Source organism: Brassica napus, chromosome A6 (genome assembly GCF_020379485.1).
Source record: "Brassica napus cultivar Da-Ae chromosome A6, Da-Ae, whole genome shotgun sequence".
NCBI classification, from domain to species: Eukaryota; Viridiplantae; Streptophyta; class Magnoliopsida; order Brassicales; family Brassicaceae; genus Brassica; species Brassica napus.
This window is the reverse complement of record NC_063439.1, coordinates 13,288,278-13,305,900: the sequence shown is the minus strand read 5'-3', so window position 1 is coordinate 13,305,900 and position 17,623 is coordinate 13,288,278. Positions and strand designations below refer to the sequence as shown.

General features: G+C 33.5%; 3 protein-coding genes across 4 annotated transcripts; 1 reads left to right on the top strand and 2 right to left on the bottom strand.

The window, feature by feature from the left end:
• Positions 1-7,621: 7,621 nt before the first annotated feature.
• On the top strand, positions 7,622-9,824 carry LOC106427183. 2 transcript variants are annotated; one of them, XM_022710702.2, is made up of 9 exons: positions 7,622-7,928; positions 8,016-8,117; positions 8,314-8,371; positions 8,465-8,527; positions 8,683-8,758; positions 8,932-9,047; positions 9,179-9,268; positions 9,361-9,492; positions 9,564-9,824. In XM_022710702.2, exons 1-9 carry the CDS (start codon positions 7,693-7,695, stop codon positions 9,696-9,698), a joined length of 1,008 nt encoding a protein of 335 aa, XP_022566423.1. In that variant the 5' UTR covers positions 7,622-7,692; the 3' UTR covers positions 9,699-9,824. The 2 variants fall into 2 exon arrangements, with proteins under 2 accessions (XP_022566423.1, XP_013723377.1); XM_013867923.3 differs by having other exon boundaries at positions 7,623-7,928; positions 8,016-8,219.
• Positions 9,825-11,343: 1,519 nt separating this feature from the next.
• On the bottom strand, positions 11,344-12,212 carry LOC125609945. The gene is made up of 3 exons (XM_048781572.1): positions 12,062-12,212; positions 11,821-11,948; positions 11,344-11,724 (listed from the first exon to the last, which is right to left on the bottom strand). Exons 1-3 carry the CDS (start codon positions 12,210-12,212, stop codon positions 11,344-11,346), a joined length of 660 nt encoding a protein of 219 aa, XP_048637529.1.
• A 500-nt stretch (positions 12,213-12,712) lies between these two features.
• On the bottom strand, positions 12,713-15,577 carry LOC106350280. Its single transcript, XM_048781571.1, has 3 exons — positions 15,437-15,577; positions 13,946-15,391; positions 12,713-13,165 (listed from the first exon to the last, which is right to left on the bottom strand). The coding sequence occupies exons 1-3, from the start codon at positions 15,575-15,577 to the stop codon at positions 12,713-12,715; spliced, it is 2,040 nt and encodes a 679-aa protein (XP_048637528.1).
• Positions 15,578-17,623: the final 2,046 nt, after the last annotated feature.

Sequence of the window (17,623 nt, the reverse complement as noted above, 5' to 3'; positions counted from 1 at the left end):
TTTTTGCAATTGTAACATTTGATTCATGATAGCTTCTGGAGATTGGAGAGATTTTGGGGTGGTTGGTATTTCTTCCTTTTTAGCACTCTTTTTTGTTACTGAGATCCATGGTTCTTTTTTTGAGTTAGTGTTTGTAGGTTCGGGTTTTTCTGAGATTGGTTCCAGGGAAATTCCCTTGCCTTTGTCAATCATCTTCTTCGGAGGCATTGTACCTGTTTTGGAGAAATTCTCTTGTCAAGAAATCTAGGACAAAGTTTGAATCTCCTTTTATAAATTCAATTTCAAAATCAAAAATACTCAAAATCGCTTGCCATCGCGTAAAAATTTGTTTTGATGCAAGGTTTTTCACATCCTTTTGTAAAACATCTTTAGCACTTTTGCAATCAATTCTTATAAGAAATTTTTTATTTAAAAGATCGCTTTGAAATTTTTGAATACACAAAACTATACTCAAGATTTCCTTTTTAATAGTAGAATAGTTCTTTTGGGTGTCGTTCCTGTGTGATGACGTAAATTGCACAATACTTTCGCGACCATCTAGCTTCTTTTGTTTAAGAATACCCCCATATCCAATATCAAATGCATATGTTTCTACGATTTTCTCTAAATCCGGATCTGCTATGTGCAGACATGAGATTTCTAAGACCTGTTTTTTAATCCTTTGAACTATTTCAGTATGTTCTTTTGTCCATGGAACTGGATTTTTCTTTAGACGATTGTGCAAAGGTTTAGCTATTCTATAAATATTAAGACAGAAATCTAAAACATAATTGAGATTTCCAAGGAACCTTTGTAATTGAGTTTTATCAATAATTTTATCTGGGAATTTATTTGCAAATTCTAAAGATCTTTCAATAGGGGTTATCATACCTTGTGATATGTAGTGACCTAAAAATCTGATCTTTGTTTGAAATAGGGACATTTTATCATCCATAACTTTATATGGTGTGATCAAATTAATAAATGGTGTTCCTAAAATAACATTTTGATATATATCATCCGTGAGAACGAATGCAGTTTTAATAAGAATATTTTCTTTTAATATTGAAGCTTCTGCTTTAGATGTTATACGAAGTTTAGAGTTATTTGCAGCAGATAGTTTTTCTTTAGTTTCTAGATGAAAACATTTTGGAACAAGCCCAGACTTGATGCAGTTAAGATCTCCACCAGTGTCGAACAAAGCAATTGTGTCAATTTTTTAATTTTCAGAAAAAGCAATGGTGACTCTAATTTTATATTTTCGAGAAATTATTTCTCGTAGAACGAAAAGGAAATCATTAGGGGCCATATTTAGAGATTGAATTTGTTCTTTGAGATTTTCATCTTGATTATTTAGGAAATCATTTCCTTGTTCTTCCGAACTAGAATCATGAGGATCTTTGATGGAAGATATGATCGAGTGAAAATATTCAGAATCTTGTCTTTGTTTTTCCTTGAGGATTTTTAGATCATTTTTTACTTCTTTGATTTCAATCCTAAGATCTTGTATTGTTGTTTTCGAGGTGTCTTTCTTTCTTTTGTTGAGAATAGTGGTGAGATCATAAGAGGATTTGGAGGAACTTGGACCATGAGATTTTGGGGAATTATCTATGTTTTTATCATCTTTTTCGTTTAAAGAGGAAATAATTTTCTCAAGAAATTTCTGTTTTAGGCTTGGATCAGAAATGGAATTTAATATTTCAAGTTGTAATTCTTGATCTTTAGTGGGGACATAGATATTCTTTTCATTTGACTCTGAACTAGATGATGAACTATTTAGTTCATCAACCTGAAGGGCCTTTTCAGAAGCCACGGATGAGTCAGAGTCATATGACAAAGAGGAATCATTTAGTAAAAGATTAGCTATTTTATTTGAAATTTCTTCTCCGAGGTTTAGTTCCTGGATTTTGCGATTAAAACGACAAAACTTTGAAGTGTGACCTTTCTTATTGCATTTGAAGCATGTAAGATCTTTATAGAAAGGTTTTTTGGCTGGGGTTTCCTTTGAAGGGAATTTGTTTTGGGGTTTTTTCCATGAATTTTCACGACTTCTAAAACTTTTATAGTTTCTAGAATGTTTTCTAGGCTTATTTTTAGAGTAGTAGTTTTTGTTGCAATCTCCTACACAAGATTTACTACCTTGATTGGGATCTATTTCAAATTGTTTACAGAATGATCCTAATTCTAGTTTCGTTCTTTTGAGTTCCCATTTAAGATGTTTCTGGAGTTTCAGGTCTTGGCATATCCTAAGACCTTCTTGTTGAACAATACTGACCAACTCTCCATAAGTGAAATCATCATAATCTATTATTTGGGTTCCCATGGAATCTCTAATTTTGTTTCTAACTTTGTCTCCTAAGAGAGTAGGAAGGCCAGCTAGGAATTTTTCTTTCCAAAAAGGTTGGTTAGAATCCTGACGGAGTGAGACTCTAGTAAGAAATGTGTTTTTGTACCATTGGAAATTATTTAGTTTTTTGCATTTAAGGTTTGAAAGGAGTTCAACATTTTTATCTCTAAGGACCGAGGGGTCTCCTATAAAATGCAAGATTATGGCTATGACTAAAGTAGCAACAGCATCTTGTTGAGGATTTCCGAAATTATCTAGGATTGGTACATTATCTTCATCCGTTTTAATTGAATCTAGGATTTCTGTCCATTGCTGATTGGTTAGGTAATTATCCCACCATCCTTTTAGCTGTCCCGAAAAGCCAGCTATTAAGAGTTCAGCAACGGTTTTATCCTCATTTCCTATTTGGGTTCTATAAGCGTTTGCGGCCAGTGTCATTTTTTGGAGGAAACTTAAAATGTTATATTCAGATATACCATCAATATTCCAGTCATTGACTGATGATGAGTTAAATCGAGATTGCTCTATTGGTTGGATTTGTCCTAGATCCGGGCTGAGATTAATTGACGATCTTTATGGTTTTGCCTATCAAGACGGTTTATTTTTGAGACAGAATTTTTATCAGAACATTCACTAATGTCTGAATCATTGGCTAGAGTGTTTATTTGGATTTTGGATGTAGGAGTATCAGGGATATCAGAAATATGTGGCATGCTACTATCTCATATTTCAGCTTTACTTAATTGACTTCGGAGGGCACGAATAAATTCAAGGTTTGTGTCTTGGTAAGTTTTGACACTTGAATTGGAAATTTGGAAAGGTTGAAACATGGGACTTTTGTTTTTCTTTTCAGAAGGAGACTCCATTGGAATGGGGTTTTGATTTTGGATTTATTTTTCAATCCTATCAAGTTGTTTGCTTATTGTACCAAGATTAGTGTTTGAAAAATTGTTTTGAACAATGATATTTTTTATATTAGCTTTATCAGCTTCTTGGGGTCGTTTAAAAGGAATTGCTTCAATTGGGGTTCCTAACCAATCTAGTTTTATTCCTTTGGGGAGGAGGATGATTGGAGCAAATAATTTTACCATTAGCAAGTGTTTCCTATTCAGGAGTTTTATTGCGATTGGTAATTGGATTCACTGTTTTAGAAAAAGGGAAATATATTCTGTTCTTAGAAGCATAATCTTCAAACCAATTAAAAAATAAAATTTGTACCTTATGTGTTTGAAGATAATCACAAAATTCATTCTGAATGTTATTTCTTTCTTTTAAAAAGTTCTTGACGAACCAAAGCCTTTTTTGACTATTATTTTTAGAGTAAAAATCATCTCTTAAAAACTCTTTGTCAATTGAAAATTCTTTTTCTAAAACATTTAATTCATTTAACATGTTATCTGTAATGGCTGAAAAAGTTGGACTTGTTGACTCAGATTTTGTAATAAATTCATTTTGTGAAAGATCGTTTTCCGAAGAGTAAACCGGTTTTGGAATCTGTGACTGAAAATTAACATTTTTTAAAACAGAATTTGGAATATCCGAGGTTGAAAACCGGGGACGGAATTTCATACTCTTTTCTTCTCTAGGAAAATCATGACCTAATTGTGAGACTCTTCCTAAATCAATAGTTTCTGGATTAGAAGAAGATTCACACATGTTAGAAGAAGATCCACACAAATATTCATCAATCCTATCTTGGTTATTTCTGATAAAAGACAGTTTTACTTTTCCATCACGAAATTGCTCAATATGTTTTAAACGTATATTTGGTTCTATAGATTCTTGGGGTGCAGGAAATTTTGGTTGGACCGCTCCTTCGAGGACCCATTCGTCTGGAAGATTTATATCTTTCCATTGGATGGATCTCGGAATAATGGAGTTGGATCGTGAAAGATCAGTTTGAAGCAACATGGTCTCCCCTTTTTTGCTGGAAAGTTTTACCTTCGAAGAAAATGCACTTGTCATAGCTTTGTAATGAACTCTAAAGATCAAAGCAATTGGAATTGATCCTTCAATCATTTCATAGTTGTGGGTTTTAACTTGTAACACCAAAGATTTTAAGATATTTTTGTTATTTAGAGAAACAGTAAAGTTTGGATAGTAATCAAATGAAATTGGTCCAGTACATAAACTAGATTCAACTGAGCTTAACAAAGAATCTTAAAATACTTTAAATTGTGTGTCTCTTAAAATAGCTATTATTGAAGTATTTAACCCTTCTTTTGAAAGAGGTTTTATGCCGACTTGAACCAAGCCAATATGAATATATTTAAAGTTTTTTTCTCTATGCCTTTGTAAAGCACTTTCAAAAAATATATATCTTTGAATAATTTTTTCTCATACTCTATATATCTCTATATATCTTTGAAAATCCATTAACAAATAAACTTATAATATTTTTTTCTCATACTCTATACATACTCTATATATCTCTATATATCTTTGAAAATCCATTAACAAATAAACTTATAATATTTTTTTCTCATACTCTACATACGATCAACACCTAAGAAAAAACCAATTAAGTGATTTATTGTTTAATATAAAATGAAATTTAAAAATATATTTTATAAATTAATTTATAAGCTTGTATAAATAAATTAAAACCTCTTATCATAATTTAAAACATATGATAAGCAAAGATAAATAATTTTATAAATGTATTTATAAATTTTATATATGATTTATAAAGCACGTATGAATTTTATTAGATATTAATTGTTTTATAATTCTTTATATACAAATATAAGGCTTTATATAAGAATATAAAATCATTATATCAGACTTTAATAAAAAATTTTGTTTACTATTTTTTGTAGTTTATAAATATATAAAAATTGATTAAACATTATTACTCTTTTTATAGTTTCAACAATTAGTTATCATAAATAATTATTTGTGATATTATATAGATTGTTTGGCAAGTGATATTACCTGTTTATAGACTTATTTGTAATATTATGTAGATCAATTTATAACAGTTTTTTAAGATTTCATAAATGATCGACACATAACCAAAAATCTCTTAAATGACTTTTCAATTAATATATAATAGGATATATATAGCTTTGATTTTAAGCTCTTATAGATGATTTACAAACTCTTATAATAATTTAAAATATACAATAAGCCAAGATAAGTAATTTGATAAATGTTTTTCTAGATGATTTATAAAGTATATAATATGAACTTTATAAAATGTTAATAGTTATTATGATAATTTTTATAAAATGTAATGCTTTTAAATAAGGATATAAAATGATTATATTGATTTATATAAAAGGTTTGTCATTTATTATTTTATGTATTTTTGATATATAAAAAATGTCAATTAATTTATCTTTCTATAATTTCAACAATTAGTTACCATAAAGCATTATTTGTAATATTATGTAAATTATTTGACAAGTGATATTAATTGGTTATAGACTTATTTTTTCTTTTTAGATCTAATTAAAATAAATAAAAATTAAAAATAATAGACCAATCAAATAATAACAATTTTGTAAGAGTTCACATATGATCGACACGTAAGCAAAAATAACTCATTTAATATATACTAGGTTAAGACCCGCACCTTGCGCGGGATGAACATTATATATATATATTATTTTATATATTATATGTTTCTAACATATTATGAAATAATAAATATATATTTAATAATTAAAAAGTCACTAACTGTTACTTATATAATTAAATTGGTGCGAAGATATAAATAAAAGTTTATTAATCTAAAAAATATTTTTTTCTATTTGATATGGTATATAATTAAATTTAAGTGATAGTAACATATATATATAGTATATTTTAATATTAATATTTATTAAATGATACTTTCTACTCATATGTTTTTTTGTATTTGTTATAGCAAAAAAAATAAATTACTAATAACAAAATTTTCACTATAGGATTAATAGTTTAAGTAATTTATAATATTTTTTCAAATTTTTCATCAAAAAACTTTGTCCAAAGTAAATATCAAAATTAAGATATTTATGCATTTTTATATGGCATATAATTTAATTTAAAATGATATATATATATATATATATCTTTATTTTTAATACTTATTAAATGAGACTTTCGACTTATATGATTTTTTAATCATTTGTATCATGTCCTAACAAAAAAATTAATCATGGATCACAAAATTTGAATGTGAGACTTTTAACAGTTTTGGTAGTTTATACTCGTTTTTAAAAATTGAAAATATAACATATAAAGAAAAAATTTCATTTTTATTATATGGTTAATATGGTTGTATAATTTATTTTAATAGTTTAAAATTATACAAATATGATATAAGATACCTTCATTTTTATTAAATCTTTATTATTCAAAATCATTAATTGTCATATATACTTTAGCCACTTTAGGAAATTCCGTAATTTTATTTAAGGAAATAGTAAATCACATTAATAATGTATTTATGGTTAGTTTAATAAAAAGCTTATTATATATTTAGATGGACCAAACTATTTCTTTAAGGATTCTAAGAATCATTTTAGTTAGGGGTGGGCGTTCGGGTACCCGTTCGGGTTCGGATCGGGTATTTCGGATTTTCGGGTATTTCGGTATAGAGGTGTAGAACCCGTTCGGGTATTTTTATATTTCGGGTCGGGTTCGGGTATTTTTAGTTCGGATTCGGTTATTTCGGATCGGGTTCGGATATTTAAATTTTGAAAAAAAAATTAAAATTTTTATTTCTCAAGTTTCTAGTATTTAAAAATATAACTTTCAGTTAACTATTTTTTATTTTTAATAGATTGAATGGTTAATAGATTTGGACATAACATTTTAAAACTAAAAAGACATTAATTTAGTTATTTTTTAAAAAAAATTGGATGTAACTTTTTGTTAATTTTTGAAATAAAAAACTTGACATGCATTTTAAGTGAGTAACAAATCATTTTTTCCGTAATTGTATGTACATCATATGAACTTAAAGTATGTGTAGTATCAATATAAATATTTTATATAAAATGAGATATGTAAACTAGAAATATAAGGTTAATTATACATATGTTCGGTTATCTTCGGATATCCATTCGGGTTCGGGTATTACCCGTTCGGGTTCGGGTATCCAATCTCTCCTTATTCAATACCCGTTCGGATATTTTGCTACTTCGGTTCGGATTTCGGTTCGGTTTTTTCGGATCGGGTTCGGGTGCCACTTCGGATATCGGGTAAAGTGCCCACCCCTAATTTTAGTGATGACAAGTGGCTACAAAATAATGTTGTAATGCTTCTCAAATAATATATAGGGGATAGTAGGATTATAGATAGATATATTTCTTAATTGTTCCAGTTCCCGAGTGAGTGAGTTACTAGGAACACGTTTGTTGTTTTTTCTCCACAAGAGAATGGAGTTTACCTTAGCGACATCTAGTTTCATGGGTACCAAAGTGATCCCCGCCACTCTCTTTTGCAGACGAGCTCGAGCAGCGTCTCTCACCGTCACCGCAAGTAGCACTAAGATTTACACGAGGCTCGACTCTTGTCTCGTAATTCCTCCTCCCCCCATTTTTAAGAAACCGCGTGCCATTATCAAGTTCTTGGGAGGCGCCTTCGTCGGAGCTGTCCCTGAACTCACCTACAGGTTCTTTTGTCCTTTATGCCTTGATGGATGGATTTATTGGTTTAGATATCTTGAGAAAACTGGAAGATGTTATTTTGTGATCTCTAGTTACCTCAAGGAGCTACTGGCTAAAGAAGGGTATTTGATTGTATCTGTGCCATACAACGTCACTTTTGATCATGAACAAGCTGCCAAGCAGGTTTACCAGAGGTTCAACTCCTGCTTGGACGCAATTGTCTTATCTGGAGTTCCAAATGCCAATTTGAACCCTCAAGATCTAGCTAACCTTCCTGTTTTCTCTGTTGGTCACAGGTTCTCTTATTGTCTCCTCAGCTAAATCTGTTCACTTCGTCCTTATGTTTTGTTTCTCAATCTTATGATTGCTATGTGCTCTGAATGCTGACAGTAACGGTGCGCTGCTCCAAGTTTTGACCGGAAGTTATTTTTCTGACAAGATACCAAAGGTTTGGTTTCTCGTGAACTAATATCAATAAAATGCTTCGTCTTTATTTATAATAACTAAGCAAGTGAAGAAAAAGTGATCTCTCTTGTTAAAGGTTAATGCCATCATTTCATTCAACAACAAATCAGCCACAGAGGCAGTTCCATATTTTGAGCAGGTAATATTACTCATTGGTTGTTACCTTATGATAAGTCTTCTAAGCTTTACTTATTGTTATAACCTGAGCTACAATAGAGTCGAAGCTCCACGTGTTCACTTAAGAAATAAGACTAGCAGTGCTTGTATCTTAGATTGCCTATGTTGCTTTTGCAGCTTGGTCCTCTCATCCAGCAGATGATGCCAGTCGTGGAAGCTTCTCCATTATATGAAATAGCTCGAAATGCTTCAGGTGTTGCTACCAAACGCTACAAGCTCTAATGCAGATCTTCTCTCAGTTAACCCATTTATTAGTAGAAACAATGTTTTCAGTCTTTCTTGCCTGTTGAGTCTTAGCAAAGGATAAGTGAACCTTTCTAGGATGTGATTTCATGTTGAGATGAGAGACTTGTTATCACCTTTCAGGTGATGTCTTGAAAGCACTACTCGATACCGCTGGGAAAACGATTCTGAACAACGATCAAGAAGCTCTTAAGTCATTTACTAATTTGGTGGATCAATTGCCCTCAGTATTTGGTGAGGTATTTCTTTACCCTAGTAGTATCCAAGGTTGTTAGAATGTTTTATGTTGTTCCTTTGTAATTGACCAAGCCATAAGAGAACTTAAATTTTTTTTTTTTTTTGCTCTTTTGTCTTGTTGTTATATCAAAAGGTTGGACAAGGGGTGTCGGAATTCAGACCATCACCACTTGAGAATCGTACTTGCTTCAAATGCTCCTACAGCGTTCCGCACACTTTACTGGTAATGCGCACACACACACAGATATTTGTTTTTGTTTTCTTGCATTGATTTTTAGTAGAAATGAAGTCTCTGCGTGATTCATATGGTCTCAGGTACAATTCAACTCTGATGCAATCGACGAGACTGATTTACTGGAAGAAACCCTGAGGCCTCGGATAGAATCTTTTGGTGGTACACTTGAAAAGGTTCGGCTGAACGGAAACCATCTCACACCTTGCATACAGGTATAAAAATAGAGCTAGTAACATCATTGCTCTGTTTCTTGTTCGGTCTGTTAACAGTGTGTTGTCTCCAGGACCCCAAATGGCAAATTGGGTCTGTTTACACGCCAGCAGACGCTGTGGCTCAGGCGCTAAAGACAATACCTCTGAGGGACACCCGTGTTCTTTCAAGGACAATCGTCGATTGGTTTACAAGGTTTGAGAATTGAGCCAACCTCGTGTATTGTTAAGAAATTGTAAAAATATGTATATACATAAGTCATGGTATTACAAATATATTTATTGTTATTGTCGAGTCAACGAAAAATATGGGATACAAGTTTTGTTTTTTTGTTTTTTTTTTTTTTCTTGACAGCAAAAGGCTATTCTATTACTCAAACTTGAGGTGGTCTGGATAACCAGACCGGAATAGAACAACCAATATAACATAGAAAACTATGAAAAGAACGTGCATTCCTAGCTAACCAATCTGCAATCTCATTTTGCGTCTTTGGTAAATAGCTGATCTTGAAGTCCGAAAAACACAACCGGAGGGTTTGAATGATTTTCAGCTCAGTTGAGAAGTTGGACCACGCTTGTGGTTCTTGTATCATTGCAATCAGGTTTTTGCAGTCCGTCTCAAATCTCTGACAGTTCGAGGGTTGTATCATGCTCTCCATTGCCCATCTTAGTAATTCTAGCTCCGAGTGTAAAGGTGTTTCGCGCCGCGTTAAGTTCCTGGATCCCATAAGTTAAATTTTCCCCGTGCTATCCTTCCAGACCCATTCCATTCCACTAAACTGAGCTGTGGAGGTCCACGAACCATCCACCATACAGATATTACCCAAGCTTAAGGCATGTGTTTCTTCTTCAGGCTGTCCCTGTAGAGGAGCAGATATAGTTTCCTTCGCATTATTCCAAGCTTGGCACTCACTCTCTGCATATCAGACTAGTTCCAATGGGTCTCCAGATGACTTATCATTCCTGGCTTTCCAGATGTACCAAATTATCCAAGGATAAGGATTCCTATCATCTTCCGGCTTCATTATATTATTCTTTCTCCAGAACAGATAATCCATGTTAGCGTAAACACTTGATACAGGAAAGATTTGAGAACTCGATGGTGTAGATGATAATGTCCATGCTTGTAAGGCTGGTGGACATTCAAAGATCGCATAAGTAACAGTTTCCTCTGGCTCTCCACATCTTGAGCAGTACTTATCACATCGCATATTGCGACGTATCAGATTCCTTGTTACCGCTACCTGTCCAGAGATTAATTGGCATATAAGGTGGCAAATTTTTTGTGGCGCATTCACTGTCTAAGCAAAGGCTTAGAGTTTAGTTATACTGGGTCGTAGAAATTCTAAAGCCTCATCTGTTCTCATCACATTCATAGCAAACCAATATCAAGACTTAACTGTATATTGGCCATTTTTGGTGTAGCTCCAACAAAAAGTATCCCGTCAGTGAGTAGGGCTTATGGCCATAATTTGAATCATCGGAATGTCTTCTTGATCCACATTTTGTTCCAGCAAACGTACATCCCAATCCTTTGACTCGAAATCAATAAGACTGCTGACGTTCATCTTGGGGTTTACAATTGGGACTCTTGCTTAAGCTGGCCTTGAAGGAATCCAAGGTTTTTCCCACACATTAATTTCATATCGTGAATGCACCTTGCTCCTGAAACCCAAAAGTAGTAGCTTCCTTGCCGCTATAATACTCGTCCAAATATACGATGATGTATCCACAGCGCCAGTTCGCAAAGGCAAACTTAGACGGTAATACTTCCCCCGAAGAACTCTCGCCAATAATGAATTTGGAAATTGAACAAGTTGCCAGAGCTGTTTAGCCAGAAGAGCTAGATTGAATTCATGGATCATACAACAAACCAATTCCTCCCTCCTCTCTAGGCGCACACATTTTCTCCCATTTTGCCCAGTGAATTCCTCTCTTTGGTGGATTCGAACTCCACCAGAACTGTGCAATGGCACTTGCTAGGTTTTCACATATCTCCAAAGGAAGCAGGAAACTGGACATGACATAAGTCGGAAGAGCTAGCAAGATAGATTTGATTAGGACTTCTTTTCCTCCTTTTGACAGCCATCTACCAGTCCAACCATTCACTCTATGTAGTAACTTTTCTTTTAAGAAAGCAAATAGCTTACACTTTGATCCACTAATATCCTCTGGGATTCGTAAGTAGGAAGCCATTCCTCCTTCATTTTGAATACCAAGTGTATCTTTGATCTGCTGTCGATCATTCACTGGAATCCTTTTACCAAAGAGTAAAGATGATTTATCGAAATTGATGCATTGACTTGATGCTTTCCTCTATGTCCTAACTACTTTCATAACTTCTTCACATTCACGAGGCTCCGCCTTATAGAAGAAAAGGCTATCATCAGCAAAGAGAAGGTGAGATACCGAGGGGCTAGCGCGTGTGACTCGCATCCCCGTTATCTTCCCTTGATTATCTGCGTGATTAAGAAGACTAACGAGCGCTTCCGTGCATAGAATAAATATGAAAGGAGACAAAGGATCTCCTTGACGTAAACCTCTCCCAGGGACAATTTTCCCCTCGGCTCACCATTCATGAGTACTTTATACTTAACCGAAGTGATGCATCTCATAATCCAGTCAATCCATATCTCCGAGAATCCCATCTTTCTCATTACTGCCTCAATGAATGACCATTCCATCCTATCGTATGCTTTACTCATATCCGTTTTTATGGCCATTCGCTTAACTCTTCCCTCGGTTTTGTTCGCAAAACGTGGAACATCTCTTGTGCTATCATGATATTATATGTGATCTGTCTTCCAGCAACAAAGGCTGACTAGGTCTCAGATATCTTCTGTGGCGGAACCTTCTTCAATCTTTGGCATAAGACCTTAGATATTATTTTATAACTGACATTACATAGACTAATAGGCCTAAACTTTGTCATTTCATTCGGCTTTGTTGTCTTTGGGATCAAACAGATATTCGTGTCATTCAGACCCTATGCCATTGTCCCTTCAAAGAGAAACTGATTAACCATACGAGTTAAGTCCTCTTTGACAATATCCCAAAACTTCTGGTAGAAAAGGGTTGTCGTTCCATCTGGTCATGGGGATTTCTCTGGATGCATAGCGAACAAAGCTAATTTGACCTTCCATTCAGTTACTGGGGTTGTAAGTCTTTCGTTTACATCCCTAGTAATTGTCGTCGATACCTCTGCAAGCGCATCAGTTATATCCTATGGGTTAGAAGACTCAAATATTTTCCCAAAGTAGCTAGTAGCAATGGCTACTAATCCCTCCTCATCCTCCACCACATTTCCATTTTCATCGAGGAGCTGACTTATCCTATTACGTGCTCTCCTTTGCTTTACTAGGGCATGAAAGTATTTTGAGTTCCTGTCGTCTTCCCTTAACCATAAGACCCTACTTTTCTGTCTCCAAAACAACTCCTCTGCCTTAAGAGCAGTAGATAGTTCCTTTAGAGCTTCTGATATCTCCTCAGAAGTAGCATCATCATTCGCATAAAGACCCTCTACCTTTTCCTTAAGCTCCTCCACTAACTTTTCTGTGTTCACATTGTTTTGTCTCCATTGGCTCAAAGCTTTCCGACAACTAGCAATATGTTCCATTATATTCGCTCCAGGAGGGAGATCCTCAGACTTCCATCCTTCCAGAATAACTTGCCTTAGCTTCTCATTGTCCAACCAACACTTATCAAATTTAAACTTATTTTTCTCCTTACTGGTTTCGTGAGAATATATGCTAGGACCGGACGATGATTCGAACCCAAAGCCTGAGATACTTAACAGCTGAGTGAGAGAACTTTTCATGTCAATCCTAATTACCCACAGCTCTATCTAATATGCATCTAACAGTTGTCCCTCCCAATCTTTTTCCAACCCATGAAAGCTTATTCTCAGTAAATGGAAATTTCAGCATCCCACAATCACTTAGCATCTGCTTGAATGGCAAAAAAGAACTATCAGAGCGCTTTCTGCCTCCCTCTTTTTCGCTATGATCAGTAATCTCATTAAAATCCCCCTATCATGAATCAAGTTCCATTTCGTGTTGTTGAGAAACGCGTAAGACGTTCCCAAACATGTTCTATACGTTCTAAGACATGGTCTCCATAAACAAACGTCATAAAGACAATGTCAATCATTATGTTATTCGAAAATAAAACATTAACTTGAAATTCATCTATAAAGAATAAAGCTAAACCTCCGCTGAGACCAAGTGGCTCAACAGTAAGCAAATGATCAAATCCTAAGTCGGCCTGAATGTTTTGCAACAACAGCCTCCTATTCTTTATCTCAGAAAGAAACACGAGTCCTGGGCGATGCTTCTGACACATCTCCGTAAGGCGTCGAACTGTGAGGTCGTTCCCAATCCCTCGACAGTTCCAATTGAGTGTCTTCATGGATAATGTCTGGAGGTGTTTTTGGACCCCTCCAAACCATTTACCTTACTTGAACTTGATCTCGAAGCCTTCGAACTGTGGTGATGATGAGTAGACCGATCAGAGCCCTTTGACAAACTTGGTCGATGTTTTGGAGATCCCCGACGAAGGAACCAGCTTTTTTATTTGGTAAACCCAAAGGGATCCCAGACCTTCTCCCACCCTTTGTTGAAGAAGAACCTCTCGCTCTTTCTTTCCTCGGCAAATCAATCGAAACCGTATCAGCCACTCGAACTGAATGCATCACACCATCCTCCAAATCCATCAGATCACGTCCAAGTAAATCATCGACATGACAATCCATCAAAGCCTCCTTACCATCATCATTCTTGTTGTCTTGAACAATCTCCATCTCACTGAGAGCCTCTATCATTTGAGCGTTGTATGGAAGCTCTTCCTCCGTAGGAGAGAAAGTGATAGATCGAGCATTGATGTTGCTACGTTTAGTGACGTTGTCGTCTTGTTCCATCAGCTGGCGTGAGGGAGTGATAATCACACTTTCTATCTTCTTTCCACTGGTATTATGGTGTTCGATCTCAGCTGGGATCTCCATCGGTATAGTTGAAGAAGACCCACTGCACAACTGGAGTGACTTAGGAGCATATGGCTCTCTATCACCCACCACGATCTCCCTCTGTGTCTCCACTTTATCCTTGGGCCTCCATGATTTATTTTTATTCTTATCATAAGGGGCATAACGTGAACCATAACAGCTCGAGTCCGGTTTGTATCTTCTCTCTTTCCCTCCTTGCTTCCCTACGTACCAAACCGAAGAGACATCTTTACGAGCGTATACTGAACGACTATAACCTTCCTCCTCTGAGCGTCTTTGCGAGGAATGCGGATCGACGTTACGATGGTACGTCCTATCCTGATGATCATATCGAACAACCTGATCACGGGTCGTTTGGTCTCGCAGCAAAGGCTGTCGAGCTGATTCACCCATAGGAATCTGTACCCGTGAGAAGACATCTGCTCTCTCCATCTGAACACTCGACCCCTGCTCCTTCTTAGGGCAATGAGAGAGTTCATGGCTCAGCAAACCACAAGAAGTGCAGTGCTTAAACAGCTTGTCATACTTCATTTGGATCGATACCTCATCCCCATCAGGCGATAAGATTTTCTTATGGAATACAAGTGGCTTCCGAGTATCAACATCAATAGACATACGACCTTCTGATTCTTTTATTTTATGTTCGTCAATGTAGCCAAGATTGGATCCTATTTTCTTCAAGTTCGTTGACGTCCAGAGGTGTAAGGGGATTCCCGTTATCTCAACCCATAACGGAATGATCCATGCATAATCGTCATGGATGATTGGTTCCCAACGAACAAGAACAAACATGCAGAAGTTGTAGTGAAAAGGTCCTTGTTGCAGTATGTATTGCAGATCCTCCTCGCTTTCAAAAGTGAAAAGAAACTTTCCATTACCTAGGTCGTTAGCTGTAATACGATCCTGTAGCTTCCATTATGTCGGGATATGCTGAATCAGCTTAACAACATTCTGCTTCTTAGGGTTCAGAACTTTCCCTATCAATGAGCGCTGAAAATCACGGATCGTATGTGAATCATCTTCATCCGTTAGCTGAATTGGCTCATCATCATTGTCATACCAAATCCCTTTGCCTTTCAGGTCTGCCATATGAGCAGATCCAAGACGATGCGTTGAGCGATTCATGTAATCTCACGTGTACGGACAAACGGTGATCTCACGAACAGTGATCTCACAAACGGTGATCTCACGGACAGGGCAAATAGATCACAATGAAAGCGATTACAAGCGCGATCAGAGAGGATCACAATCCCAATGGAGATCACGATCACAAATTCTCTCACAGAAACAAGCAGATCCGTGACAACTGGTCAAACCCACCGTGATCTCACGAACACGGTCAAAGAAATCACAATGAAAGTAATCACAAGTCTTGTTTAAGATTTTTGTATCATTGGATTTGAAATAAAATATTTTCTAGGTGAAGACCCGCGAAAGCGTGAAATGAATATTATATATATAAATAATTTTTATATATTATTATTTATTATGTGTTCATTTACATATTATGAAATAATAAATCTATACTATTATTTGAGTAGTGATTTTGCTTATATGTCACATTTTCCATGATTTTAGTCTAATCATCAGTTTTAATAAATAATACATATTTTTTCAGTTAAAATATTATTAAAATATAATTCATTATTTACCTGATTACAAATTAATATTATAAATTTATCTAAGAAAATTAATGAAAAACGTTTTTGAAAAAAAAGAAAGATAATCTCATGTATTTGTTTTACGTTTATCTAGTATTCACTAACTTTTATAATTACTAGTATATATATATATATATATATTTTTTTTTGGTCATCATCAGTAGTATATATATAAATATAATAATTAGGTTTATCACTATACTAAAATATTAAAAATAGGTTTATTAAAAAAATTGATTTATATTTGTTTGTAAACGTAATATATCATGGAATATTTTTTATAAATTATTAAATTTATTTTAGTATGAAAATACTAAAAGATATAAGCAATAATAATAAATTTTATTTATGTTTGTTTGTTATTTATGATTTTTCTAAATACTTTTTATTGGGAAGGAATTATCTTTTTAAAATAATTCTCAAAATATCTGCCTCAAGAATTTCAGAGAAATATAACTTTGTTTAAATTACAATTTCTTTAGAATACATTATTTAAAGAAAATTGTGATTCTATTTTATAAAAACTGTTTTTCAAAATTATTTGTTTTAGTTATACTTATTAAGTTTAAAATTTAAAAGACCATTTTGAAACTAAGAGATTATGATTTTATAATAAAAATGATATTTAATCTCTATATTAGAAGAAAATAGCTTTGATAAAAAAATAGCAATCTCTTTTTTAAATGAAAAATAAAGATTGACTATGGCATATTTTTCCCTCTATTATATCATTTAAAAATGAATATAATAATATATATCAAATGTTGTTATCTTATACATTATATATTAATGTTCTATTTGTCAACATGGTCAGTCTCTTTGAGTGTTTGTTATTATTTACTTTGATTAATATAATATGTAGAGTTGGATTAGGTTTAATTTTTTTTTTTGCTTTCAATTTATTTTGAGATTTTGTAGGTTTTGGTAATTTCAAGAATTTGGTCTAATAATATCCCTTTATAATAGCAGTTATATATTTATTTATTTAATTAGACAATTGATTATAAATTAATGTAAGAAATTGTTTAAAGATAATAACATATTTTAAAATAATAAAATATTGACATTGTTATACAAATAATGTCTTTAAATTAATAAAATTTAAAATTTAAAATTTAAGAAATTGAATGATTCATAAAAATATTAAAAATTTATTTTTTGACTTAAAATTATTGATCTTTAAATTTATTAGTACATTTATTAATAAATAACTATAAAATAATTATGTCTGCATGTGCGGGTAAAACACCTAGTATATTGAATAATTGTGAACTAATATGTATATAATTAAATTGGAACAATCCCTCTTGTTTATTTACAATAATTTTTAGGGTTTTTTGCAGATTTGACTCAAAACATAAAGTCAAACACAAAACTAATCTCTCCTTCTTTTTTTTTTATTTTTGTTCTGATCTATTCACCCCACATGTTCACATTATTTACGAAAATGCCATTAATTTTTTTTTTCCAAAAA